Source organism: Seriola dumerili, unplaced genomic scaffold (genome assembly GCF_002260705.1).
Source record: "Seriola dumerili isolate Sdu_G_001 unplaced genomic scaffold, Sdu_1.0 BDQW01000068.1, whole genome shotgun sequence".
NCBI lineage: Eukaryota > Metazoa > Chordata > Actinopteri > Carangiformes > Carangidae > Seriola > Seriola dumerili.
In genome coordinates, this window is record NW_019174323.1 from 8,605,327 (window position 1) to 8,618,727 (window position 13,401).

At 40.8% G+C, this 13,401-nt stretch overlaps 2 protein-coding genes across 5 annotated transcripts in view; both read right to left on the reverse strand.

The window, feature by feature from the left end:
* The window catches only part of LOC111220207 (adenosine kinase-like), a 108,648-nt gene extending 108,259 nt beyond the window's left edge, over positions 1-389 (reverse strand). For 2 of the 3 annotated variants that reach the window (XM_022743215.1, XM_022743213.1), the window contains exon 1: positions 252-389. In XM_022743215.1, coding sequence (XP_022598936.1) covers positions 252-301 — 50 coding nt within the window. In that variant the 5' untranslated portion in view covers positions 302-389. Of the gene's footprint in view, positions 1-73; positions 149-251 lie in introns of those variants that run through there. The other variant, XM_022743216.1, reaches the window with a different exon arrangement.
* Positions 390-2,398: 2,009 nt separating this feature from the next.
* The window catches only part of LOC111219856 (vinculin), a 28,401-nt gene continuing 17,398 nt past the window's right edge, over positions 2,399-13,401 (reverse strand). The window contains exons 7-21 of one of the 2 annotated variants that reach the window (XM_022742691.1): positions 10,942-11,032; positions 10,668-10,815; positions 9,918-10,071; positions 9,626-9,801; positions 8,744-8,934; positions 7,599-7,798; positions 6,523-6,651; positions 6,233-6,382; positions 5,969-6,077; positions 5,575-5,877; positions 5,357-5,481; positions 4,976-5,161; positions 4,694-4,897; positions 4,474-4,578; positions 2,399-4,342 (exon numbers count right to left, since the gene is read on the reverse strand). In XM_022742691.1, the coding sequence (XP_022598412.1) occupies positions 4,196-4,342; positions 4,474-4,578; positions 4,694-4,897; positions 4,976-5,161; positions 5,357-5,481; positions 5,575-5,877; positions 5,969-6,077; positions 6,233-6,382; positions 6,523-6,651; positions 7,599-7,798; positions 8,744-8,934; positions 9,626-9,801; positions 9,918-10,071; positions 10,668-10,815; positions 10,942-11,032 (2,418 nt within the window). In that variant the 3' untranslated portion in view covers positions 2,399-4,195. Of the gene's footprint in view, positions 4,343-4,473; positions 4,579-4,693; positions 4,898-4,975; positions 5,162-5,356; positions 5,482-5,574; positions 5,878-5,968; positions 6,078-6,232; positions 6,383-6,522; positions 6,652-7,598; positions 7,799-8,743; positions 8,935-9,625; positions 9,802-9,917; positions 10,072-10,667; positions 10,816-10,941; positions 11,036-13,401 lie in introns of both variants that reach the window. The other variant, XM_022742690.1, reaches the window with a different exon arrangement.

Consider the following 13,401-nt stretch of genomic DNA (forward strand, 5'->3'; position numbering starts at 1 on the left):
CCCTCTCCTGCTAGCTGTTGTTAGCACCGTTTTAAGCCATCAGCCTGTGTCAAAATGCTAACAGCAGCTTTACCTGCACATTAGAGTCGATTCAAAGGTTCACACTGTTTAGCGCCTTTATCGTCCTGCACCTCCTGCAGCAGTTGACACCAACACCGGAGACCTTTGTATGAATTCACAGCTAGCAACAGCAGCTAACTACACAGAGCATCACGCCAGCACATAACAAACCAACACTGTCGGGTTATTACCTTAACGTTGTCTTCCTACCCGTCGACATGTTTGGCTCTTCGTCAGACATATGTGTTTTTGAAAACCAGCAACGGGCGTGTTGACGCTGAGGAGGCTGGGAAACCGCTGCTGACTGCCGGGGAAAGAGTAGTGAGAGGCTGCGGCTTCCTTCCACACAGATGATGATGATGGTGATGATGATGATGGAGGAACTGGTTAACAGTATGCAACCTAGAAAGAAAATTAATGATTATGTCCGGGGAAGGTTCACACTCAGCTAGTAACCTCCTGGCCGAGGCAATGTCCATTTGACTCATATACAGAGGAGAAAGAGATGATAAATCTGATTTTATCGCGGTGCTGTTTCACCTGTTCCACATAGATAAAAGTTCAACTTCACAGTTTGCCCATTTTTTAACAAGAGGCAAAGCATGGTCCTATTTAATGTGGTATGCTGCACAGTTTATAAATGTATATAAACACAGAATTTTAACACGATGTTTTATAGGCTACTAATCCATCCTCTTGGACTAAAGACACACTTTAGTTCACTTTATGCATCAGACACCCTCAAGGATAAATTATTATATACCCGGCCCCAGAGTTACCAGGTCTTAGAGGGCCCCATGGTCATTGTTTGTAGATTGCTTTAGAGCAATTCAATAGATTGCAAAGTAGTTTGGCGAATATTCACCACTAAAGCACATCATCATCTCCTTCACTATGACCTATCATGAAGTGGACCCTGTGTCAGATTATACATGGTGCATATTCCTAAATAAATTGCCAAAATAGGGACACCTTGACAGCATGAAATCGCACAAGAAAATGGCATTATGAGAATTGAGATCACAGGACTTTTATTCAAAATCAAAGATTAAGGAATGTCCCGGTGATGACCATGATACGTTGTACAAATGATACAACTAGCAAGTGTCAAAATTTGCCAACCTAACTTCATATTATATTAATTTTACTCTTTGAATGTTATCATAATAATTAAGCCATGCCCCCAAACCTATAAAATTAATTGTTGAGGATTTAATATCTATCATGATCTGCTCTTTAACATCTCTGACACTCCTGCTGCTGAAAAGTTTCAATACTAGTGATGGGCTGTGTTGACCTGCATATGAAGCTTTTCCTGATGACGTATCAGTCCCTAGTTCCAAATATAACTGAGCGCAGATATGAATGTAGATCAGTGACACTGATACAGTTCACATAGTGGTGGAAGGTAACTAAGTTTACTCAAGTGTATTTTTGGTACAGATTTAAGAAGCTTGTACATTTTGTACTACTTCATTCTTTAGAGGAAAATATAGTACTTTTACTATTAGTTACAATTTCTTTTGCAGATTAAGATTTTAAATAAGATAGGCACATACAAGATCACCAATATTCAAAATGAAAAATCTGATTAGAAAATATTATATTAGATATTAAATACAAATATTTGTATCAATAGTACATAGCACTATTATAAATTAGAAAATTGATTTGTATAGATGTTCAATAAACTGCCATAATTAATTGAAAATTAATAAATGAATATAGACTCTCCCATTATTGATGATGAATTTATTTGCAAGCTTAGAAAAGGGATGGATGTGGCCTCTCAAAGTCTAAACAATGAGTTTCCACTGTTGGATCCTTGATTAAATCCAGATCTAGCTTGCAGAATGTCTTCCATTACAGCCTTTCCTGATGTCCTTTATGTCCAAGTAACCTGGGAAACCATTTGTCCTTGAGATGTAACATGTCTCACACACATGCACGTACACATGCATGGCCACGTGCACACACACAGATATACATACACACACACGCATCCAAACAACTCACTTAAAATCATTAGTAGACACGATCCTACATCCTCATCCGTAACCTCCTCATTAACAGTGGCAGAAAAACTAGTCACATCCAGATTTTGTTTGAAAAAGTCCCAGACAATAAATTCATACCCCACACCAGATTATTGCCATTTTAAATGTTTAAAGAGAGCAACAATTTGTATAGAAAATAGCACATTGCAAGGAATAATTATATATATATATATATATATATATCCTATATTATTTGCAAATAACATTTCAGTAAGAAAAAGACAATTAAAGACAAACTGATCAGGAGTGCCGTGGCAAAGATTGTGGTTTGAAAGCAAATGTGAATGTAGTTGTACATCCTTTATTGAATCAATTTGTTTCAGAAGTTAAAAATAACAAAAACTCAAATATTTTGTTGAGATCTGTTTGTTGACTGAGAAGGAAGAAGCATATGGCAGCAGTGTATTGTTGCAACCATGAGCAAAAAATATCAAAAAAAGTTTTGTTAAATATTTTGTCGTTATAACGAGAAACTTCTCTCATTTAAGATCCTTTTCACGTTATAACAATAAAGATATTTTCCTGTTATTAACAATTTATTCCATTTTTACAAGAAATGTTTCCTGTTATAACACATCACTTTGTTCTATTTTTTTCTTATATCACAAAACTCTCTCATTATGTCACAAAAATAACGTATTTCATTAACACAAATTTTTCTCGTTAAACCATGATGAGCTGCTTTGTTGAGAAACTTCCATATGGTGTTAAAACGAGAAAATGTCCATCATCGCCTGAAGAGAAAGTCTAGCCTTGTTACGCCTGTTTAATTTATGTAGCAGACTGAAAAACCTAAAATATTCAGCACCACGCAACCACCATCACCATCAGCCCCCTCCATCTCCGGACGGACCACAGACCGAACAGTGCTCGAGTTGTTCCATCTCCACACGTGTTTTTAATCTGGATATAACCCCCTCTAAAAGCTGCCTGTGGATGTGAGGCTGTCTGCGTGTGTGTGTGTGTGTGTGTGTGTGTGTGGCAGCACAGAGATACACTGGTAACCTGTCCAGGTGTACCCACTCTGTCGCCCTGGGGCAGGCTCCAGGCTCCCTGTAGGCTACAATCTCTCCATCCTCTCTTTTTCACACTATATTGAAGTTTCTTCCTATAACAACAACACACCATCTTACCAAGTTTTGTGCCCTGTGAAATTATGAATGCATTTTGTGATATGAAGATAAAGTGACATCTATTCCTGTTGGTAGAGCCGGCCCGAAGCATAAGCGAACTAAGCGCCTGCACAAGCCTGTTTATTACATGTAATCTCAATGCAACATGTGAAACAAAACATATGTAGAATGTATTGAATACAAGCTTACAAGCAGTGTCCATCTTTACTTGCTTTAGAAATTTTAGTTTCTTGAATTAGCCCATCTAAATAACTAGCCCTTTCAAAGATCATGGCAGACTGTCTTTGGCAGAACTTTGAAGAAAAAAAACATTATTACAATTGCATTATAAAATGTAAAATAAGGAACAGTGTTTCTCTTTCACTTGTGATAATAAAGAATAGTGTAAACAGACATAATACCACTTAATATATTTAGTGTGTGCTAGGCATAGGCCTATACTGTACTTGTAACAACTGCTAAAGATAATGTGCTTTTTCTAGCAAAGGTGAATGAATGATAATGATAATAAAATTATCAGTACAAAGATATAAAAAATGTCTCTTGAGAAAATCTCATTTAAATTTAACTTACTGTGGTTTGTGTCTAGAAGAGACCAAAAACAATCAACCTTACATTATATGAAATCCAACCTCTAATCAAAAATATATATATTCCTGGGATTTGTCAAAATAAGCTTTAAAACACATTTTTTACACACTTTAGAAAAAAATACGTTCCCAGTAAGAATCTAACCCATAACTCGTACTGATAGTCCCATTGTTTACATTCTACTAGAACAGCAACTGTTACAGACAGGACATGGGACTAACAGAGAAACTTTGCCCATATTAGGGTGAAGGGCACTGATATCATAGCTCCGAAAAAGTATAAATCTGTCCATTCAGTGTCCTCCTGGACAGCTGGACAGAACCAGCATGAGGCAGAGGAACAGTGGCTCTTCTCTTACTGGTACCAGGGGGTCTTCCTGACCCAGTGGAGGGTGAAACCTGCATCTGTCCGGATCTTAATGGAAGCTGCCTCGGCCTCCCTGACTGTCTCCTTCACAGACTGCATCAGGTTCTGAGCATTGTGGACCAACATCTCAGTAGCCTGGTGGAGAAGGAATGAAGAGAGATTCAGTGATGAGGGAGACAGGAATGATCCTTTTTAAAAGGCTGTTTTAGGGATATAATAGGAACCTTGTGATCTGACACATCCTTAAAAAAAAACACTCTGCTTACCTGCTCTGACTCCTCTTCGCTGATGTTGGTACGACCCAACATGGTGGCCTTGACTGTGGACAGGATTTTGAGCTGAGTGCTGATGGTGGGAATGCGTTCACACACCTGAAACGAGGTCATAGAGTTAGCTGAGGGAAAGTAAATTGATACCAAAACAAGTATAGTCTTTCCACAGTGAAAAGCCATTGTTCAACTTTCTGACAAAGACGACTGAACTCACCTGGAGCAGGTTGGTCCGGATACGCTTGTCAGTACACTGCTTGGCCACCTCCTTAGCCAGCCGTGTGACTTCATCGGAAGCCTTAGCGATGTCCTTGGCGCACTGGATGAGGGCGCGCTTGTTTCCGCTGCCTCCACGCACCAGACGTGACATCTCGGCCATGAGCAAGGCCATTCGTTTGGCAGCGCCAATGATGTCATTTCCCTACGAGGTACAACAGGAAGATAATCAATACCGTAGCACAAGGCTTCAAAGTAAAAGACCACTACTGTGCTGACTTACTTTGCTGGACCATTTGCGGGCCTCATCGTGGAGCTGCCTGGCAGCTACCATCATGGGCTCGTTCACCATATCACCGGCCTTCTGCTCAGGGAACTCCTCATCTTTCTCCTCTGGAGGGGGAGGCCTGGGGGGAGGAACCTCACCCTCTGGAAGAGGAGGCTTGGGTGGTGCTGCCTCATCGTTAAGCTACAAGGACAAGTCAAAGTAATTATGTATTATGTAGAATTATGATTTGGCAGTTTAAATACACAAGTCATTCCTACAAAAAACAACAATTTTTTGTCCACACTTTCAAGTTTCATGTACTGCAACAGCCCTGGTTCGATTCTAGCTGTTTCTTCTCTGTCTCCACTATCAAAAAAAAAAAATCTGAGGACTTACATTAAGCTGATCCAGTTCAGGAGGAGGTGGTGGGAAGTCTGGCTCTTGTGGCTGGAAGGCCTCCCTGACCTTAGCTACAGCACCAAGAATCTTATAACCTGAGTCCAGAAAGCCCTTCTGAAGACCTGGTAATCAAAACAAACACATTAAAACTAATCAGAATGTTCCACATACATATAAAATAAAAATCTCAATGTCTGTGAGCAATATCAGCATACTTGGATCCTGGATATTTCCAGCCACTGCCTTAGCGTCCATCACCATGGGAGAAATTGTCTGGCTCAGTTCATCAGATGCAGCCTTCACCACCTCCCTGAATTTAGGATCCTCAGAGTTCTCCACCTCTCGCTTCGCCACCAGGAGGATACGGTTGGCTCTGCGGGCGATGCTGGTAGCCCCAGCGACCAGCATCTGAGGCTGGTGGTTGGCCATGGCCAAACGGCACTTCTCCAGGTCCTTCTTGATGGCCTCCTCTGAGGCATCGAGCAGAGATTTGGTGTCGATGGCCTCGTCCACCAAACCTAAACGTCCATAACGTGTTAATATAGGGAATTATGCTACGAGGTACAAAATAGCAATCATGGAATTTACAGCATCTTTACAGCACCTTACCTGTCATTTTTTCCACATTATCAATCCACTGATTCTTCATGGTTTCAAAATGTTCATATGCTGCTTGGTTGCCAGGGTTTCTCAGCAGAATACGAGCAGCAGATACCACCTGAAATTTTTTTTACAAATATTAATTGTCAGTCCATTGGCAACTGCTCAAGACTTGGCTTGAGAAGGAAGAAACACTCTCAGCTCTGTTTTTTGTGATGCGGAGTGGAGGGCAGACACAAACGGAAACCATATAAACACAAAACTGTGACATACTTGTGGCGTTAAATCTCTTGTCGACTTGACGGCAGCCTGGATTCCCTCCACTGTGCTCTTGTTGGCAGTACCGACAGCAGCAGCCTTCTCTGCTGTGGTGCCAAGTTTATTGGCGTGGTTCTCAAAGTTGGCAGCCCTTTCGTCAAAGACCTACACATGATCAAATAAAACAATTATCCAAAAGGGCAGTTAGAAATATGGCAACGCACTGCCAATAAATATAACAAAACACTGAAGGAGGCTCAGAGCGGTGAGATCACAGTGAGGAAGGAGGTGACTGTACCACTGACCTCATCTCTGTTGGGGGCGTCCAGAGGGGCGGTGGCAGCCACTCCCAATAACTTGATGGGGGTGGTTGTGTCACTGAAGATGTCAGACACCTCCTGAGTCATCGCCTCTTGCATCTTCCCTTTCAAGTCCTGGGAGGGGAACAAACAGATGTTACAACCGGTCAGCACACTCATGGCGCCTCATTGATATTACTAGTACAAATGCGTTGTTATTGAACTTCAATACCCTCTGATAAATGCAAACAGAATACAATCAGGGCTAGAACAGTGATTTAAAACAGAAAAACACTTTTTTTCCCCTGTAATAAACAACTAAAACTTCAAATTGTTGTCAAAAATGTTGTTTGTTGATTCATTTTCAACTTATAGATGAGACAGCAGTAGTTTCAAAACTCAAACTGAAAGTAACACTAAACTGACAGCAACCCTAAGTATACGTATTCTGTAAAACAGCAAGTGAATAAATACAGTATGAAAACATAGTTTGAGGTTTTATTTGTACATTTCCATTTTTTTAGAATTTATAGTGAGTGAGAATATCATCCTACATTACATTAGATCTGATGGCTTTTGTTAGTGTATATCGTGCAGATTTAGAGTTCATGTTCATTTGGACAACAGAAGCTCAACATGTCCAGACTTTTAGGGAAGCATGAAAAACCTGTTTCAGAATTACATTATTATTAGAGTTTTAAAGAAGTTTCTCACCCTGTATCACATTATCTTTAAACTATTTTTGAAACTGTGAAAACCCCCAAATTTTTTCAGTTTCCATTCGTGGTGAGATTACTTTTGTTTCATTATCACAAATCTGACACTTCACATGATGCAACAATTACATTTTGTAATTGTGCTCTCTATGTTTTATTGTTTTACATAACGTAACACTGACGCAGTGCTTTTACTTATGTTACTACAGTATGTTAGAGTTTTATTTGATAGGATTTTGTATTTCATCCACCACCGGTGACCAGCAGAGGGGGTTGTTTGACCGTCTCCATGTATGAATCCTGATCTATCAAAGTGAAGCTACAGGTCTGAATGGAAATGAGACTGTTGAGTGTGAGCCGTCTTACTTTCAAGGCCTCCTGGAGCTGCTGAGCCACAGCACGTGCCTGGGGGGAGTCCCCTTCGCCACGGGCGGCCAGGTCAGCCAGCTGGGCCATGAGCTGCTCCACCTGTTCGCATTTACCCAGCAGCTCCTGCCTGTATGGGCCTGGCAGAGCGTTGGCCAGCCTGCGGCCCTCTGCCACCAGCCCGCGGATTGCTGCCTGGCCTGGAAACACACAGATAAATATATACACTCACAGAAAACAACATTCTGCTGGTTAACTGCCAATTAACATTATGTTATTACCTCTGGGTACATCAACAAGAGCAGACTTGTGTACTAAAGTGACAAGTCATCCACTGCTTCTGATATTTTTTGAGAAATAATGACCAAAATATCTGTTTAATGTAATTTCAAAGCAGATCTGATGCTAGTTTAAAAATTCTTATAATGCCATGACACTGTTAAAATGCGTTAAGCGCACAACTGCAACCAACAGTTATTTTCACTTTTAAACTTATTTGATTCATCAATTGTCTACAAAATGTCATAAAATTGTGAAAAATGCAAACCACAATTCTTGTTTTGTACGACCAATGATTAAAAAAAAATCAAAAGATGTTCAATTTATAAACACAAAAGAAAAAAACAGCAAATTTACAAAGGTGAAAATATAATGTTTGGTCTTTCTGCTTGATAAAATAAATTGTTAATTGGTTCAGCAATAGTTAACTGTGCTATTTATGCCGGTGCTGACCTTGGCCACCTCCTGCAAATAGCTGTCTATTAAATGGTTGCTGGGTATTTTACTGGCTGCTTCTATCAACACTGGAGGGGAAAGAAACCAGCAGTTCCTTCTGTATTATTTCATGTTGTTTCTTTGAGGTAAGCGTTTCCTCCATTATATTGTGGGAACCAATTTTTCTTAGAACAGCCTTGTTGTAAACATGTAAGATGATGTCCAGGTTTTAAGGAGACAAGCCAAAACCAAAGAATAACACAACGCTGTTGGAAAGAGTGGTGCAGAATGTCAAGTACAGTAGAAAGCGTCGTGCACACCAAGTGTTTGGTCTGCAATTTAGCCACGGGAGCAGTGGAAGGAATGTGAAGGAGTGTAAGAGAGAGATAGAGAGTGATGAGGAAGTTGGTGAGGATAGGGGCCAGGCTCACCGACGCCACTGTCATCCACGGTGGGATTGTCAATCCAGCGCTGGGCCTGCTCAATCTTTCCTTCTAAGTGAACAGCTGCCTTTGCAGGTCTGCTGTTGGCCACAGCTTTGTTGGTCTTGGATTGCAGGTTCTGCAGAGCTGTTGCGATCTGTTTAGCCAAAATTCTGGCCTCAGGAGTGTCACCTTTACCCCTATAAGGAAATTGCAAACAGAAAAAAAAAAAAAAAAAAAAAAGGGTCTGAGGTGGTGTTTTATCATAAAGATATGGCTGGAATGAGGTCTATGAATAGCTAGCCATAGTTAGAGAGCAAATAACTATTAATCAGTTTGACTGAAAGTGCATTCAAAATGTCAGTTTAGTCCAAATCTGGACTAAATATGCAGTGAAATCAGCACTTTCTATAGTTTGAGTCTACCAGTGCAAGGTGGAGTAAGAACTATTCAAATTGTAGTATGATATCTGAATTCCCACAGGAAGAAAAGTCATGTGTGCATGTTGTGACAAGGTCTTTAGTACTAGCCGTTCATTTCAGCCATAAATAGAAGAGAACCAATTGTAGACAAGTGGAAGAGATAAAACACTCCCCCTTGATTTATGGGCAGAGAATAACTTTCAAGGCCAACTTTATAAACAGTATTGTACACAGATTTCTTACTTTTTGCGGCATACATAACACCAGCACTGTTTCCAAGCAACAATGGTAAACAGTTGTAATTAGCTACGACATGAAATTCAAGTATTGAATTAAAGCATCTGAATAACTGTAATAAAGTGTGAAAACAGACCAGAGGGGTTGCGCAGACAGGCAACAATCACACTTGAATCCAAAAGAACAAACTCAGCATAAAAGGGTCTCATATATTAGACAGTTAGTAACTTACTGTCTTCTGAGATCAGAGAGCTTGGCAGTCATGGCGGCGATCTCTCCAATAGAGCGCAAAATGTCATCTCTTTCTTTGGGATCCTCACACATGTCTGCGATCTTTTTGGCCTCAGTGAGCAGGGCCTTGATGTTCTCCTCTCCCTCTGGGCCGCCATTAGGATCTGCCAGCCAGTTCTGAACGGGAAAGAAACAAGAAAAACACTCAAAACACCATCGAAAACGTGCACTGAGACGTTTGAATCCATGTTTTGTATAGAGACAAACTCTTTTGTATAGGGTTAATGACTCACCTGTGCAGCATCAATCCTTTTGGCGATTGCCTGCTTGGAGTTAGTCATGGCCTCCAATTTGCGAGCAGCATTTTCCACTTTGCCAGTTAGCACGTCAAGCCCTTGGGAAACCTGCTGCGCCTTCTGCATGGCGGCCGGGGACGCCCCCTGACCTCTGGGGCGGACAAAGAACACATGGATACCACAAACTGCAGCATGGCTATGCTTTTAAAAAGGCCCCACAGGCACACATTTGGTCGCCTGTTCTCTGATCTACGCATGTTTGTTTACTCCAAAGCTTAAGCCTTATGATGCTTTTGTTTAAAAATGGTATTTCCTCACTTAAAGCTTCTATTTCCAGCCATGGCTCAGAGGCATCTCCTTGTTTTCAGAGGAGTAACACAACCATGGGTTAAAGTAGATTATGGATTACCAGACAGCTGCTTTTAATGTAGCATGACTCCGTGTCCCTGGTGACAATCAGATTTCATATCAGATGGATATCACTTCCACTCTTCCACACACTATAATCTCCTATAATATACTTACTGCCTTACACCCTTTGAGGATGGAAAATGAAACTGCTACACAAAAGGAGCATTTATCACTACAATAACCAATGGAAATTCAATTACAGACTCTAGGAAAGATTAACGGTAACAGAGCATGAGACTGTCTAATGAAAATGACATGGACTTTGTGAAATATGTGGTAAAATATTTTGCTATTGTTGCAACACAGACACACACAGCAGTGTCTTTCATGCCGTACCTGGCCCTCATCTCAGACACCTGGTCAGTCATCTGGCCCAGGGTCCTGGCCGTGCCCAGGATATCCCGCCGCTCCTTCCCGGCACACAGTTCACCAACTTTCCCGGCTTCATCAAGGATCTGTCGAATGGCCTGCTCGCCCGCGTCCCCTAGAAGCACAACATGCAGAACGGTCAGACACGTCAGTAATGTCAATGAATACAATTAGGTTATCAGCCTGAGGAACTTGATTAGTGGCAGACTGAATAGTTTAAGGTAGGGGACAGGTTTATTACCTGGTTGAGCATTTGGATCCCTCAGCCAGTTCTTAGCCTGAGCCATCTTTGAGTCGATGAGCCCCAGAGCCCTCTTCATGGCCTCTGTGTCCTTTAGGTTTACAAGACAGAATAAATGAATAACTTAAAGGGAATCGATGAACCAAAAGAAAACTAAAGAAAGGAGTCGATCAATGCCCTTAGTCATGCCATCTATACATGTTCTCACTATAAATCATGACATGATTATTAGGGAGAATTTCATGTTAAGAGTTAATGTCAAGTTAAGATTCCCGTTTAACATGATGTTATATATTCATACTCCTATTTAGAAATCAAATCATGACTCCTCTGAGATGCTTTCGCTCACTCAGTTTTTCCCCAGCCAGTTTCATATTCAGGAAAAGCTTCAGGTTCTCTGCATTTGCCATAATCAGACCCAGTGTTTAGTTATACTAGCAAAAGACAACATACAGCAAAGTCCATGTGCAGCATCGCTAACATCTGTAAGACACAACCACGCAGTGCATGCCGTTTCCATCACTCTTTCCCGTTGTCAATAATGAGCATGTCATGTTATAAAAAGCCAAACGACTCTCCATTGTATCTCAATCAGAGTGGATGGAAATACAACAATCTGTCCAACAGCGGCTGACTTGACAATGAGTCCACTCATTGCCCAAGTCTGCAAAACAAAGCGGAGTCCTGTAGGACGTGGAGCAAAGCAGGAGACCAGAGCGGATGAATGAGTGGTTTAGTGAGCTTGCTTTTCGTGGTACAATGATAGGAATTCAGAAAACACAAGTTCTTCATAATGCAGCTTGAATCTTCATCACAGAGTTCAGCAAGAGTTTCATAGCAAATTAAACCCAAAGAGAACAAACACACTGCTAAAAATATTCATCACACAACATGTCTGACGAGCCCCCACAATGTTCACGTTGTCAAAATAAAAGAGAACAACAAACATGTTTGTCTGCACTAACAGGGGAGTGTGGAGCAACAGAGCGGAAAAAAGGAGGGGAAGAAAACAGGAAGTAGAATAGTGTGAAGTTACATCACCAGAGCTGCACGTGAGTTCATTAGTTTACTGTTCAAACTTGTGCTGTTGCTCGTCTGTCAGTAACTGCCAAAGTATGTGTGAGTGAAAAAAACAGTGACGTGAGAGATGGACAGATTGAGGATCTTTGCAGTCAAATCGAATGCACATTCATTACAGCCTATATTCAAAGACACTGAATGGTATTAGACAGGGTGTGGGTCATGATATTAGTAATGAGGATCATGTAAAGTGAGAGGGCAGTTTTAGTGTTCATGGAAAGAAGATTTGTGAGCAAACTGAGCAAATTCTGTTGGATTAAAACAACCAAAATTTTTTTTTAAGCCATTCATACAAAATAAAATCCATATCAGATTTTCTCTGTGTCCTCCTCCTGTGGCTGTTAAATACAAGTGCAGATCAGGAGAAACCTGATTATCCTGGTAAAGAGAGATGAACGGTAAGAGAATTCTCCTTAATGACACTCAAATCAATAGCATGAGTCAGCTCAATCAATATCCCGACAGGCTGAGGGCATGCATATACTGAGTTTCAAATGACTTAGGAGGAGGACACACAGATATTGATACAATGTCATGTTATGAAGCAAAACAAATCCATAACCAGAAAAAAGTTACTTCACAGATCAACATTTGAGCAATTCAACCTGCTCAACACTTTCAATAAACACCATTCCAACAGCAGTACAACAATATTCAAACTGCAAATCTACCCCTAATAACAGATAGTTAACACTTTAACCTCACAACAGTCCCGCTGCAAAAAAACCAAAAAAAAAAACCACACAATGGCACAACAAAGCACATGACAGCACACACATCTGTCAGACATGCTGCTGCACAACTAAGTGGCAAGAGAAGTAAGGCTTACCTTCTACAGGGGGTGAAGGGAGAAAGAAACGGTAAAAAGAAAGGAAGAGTGACATAAATACAAATGTTTAACTGGACATACCAACTGAGACCAAAAAAAAAAAAAAAAAAAAAGTGTCAACAGAGAAAAAAGTGGCACCAGATAGAGCCATTTGGAGAGTGTTGGGACAAGGGAGAAGCCAAACGTGCAGAGCAGAGAAACATAAAAGAAGCCAACAGATTAACCAGCTACATAGAGACACAGAGAAAGTTAAAGCATGCCGACTTAAATTGCCAGCTATATGTAAGAAGTGTATGTAAAATGCAAAAGCATTTTCATGCCTGTCAACATTGAAATAAGGTCATCCTGATGAAACAAAGTGCATGCCTTATTGAGAAAGGTGAAAACATATACGCCATATGAGAGTAACATCACTTCATAATCTCTCCGGTCTGCAGCCTCTCGCCAAAGGCATTCTGGGAGTGCGTGAGGGCACAGTGGGTAGCGGACAAAAGTCAGTTTTTGCTCTTATAAACACGGCTTCCAGTTGTGATCCATAAAGAATGTAAAAA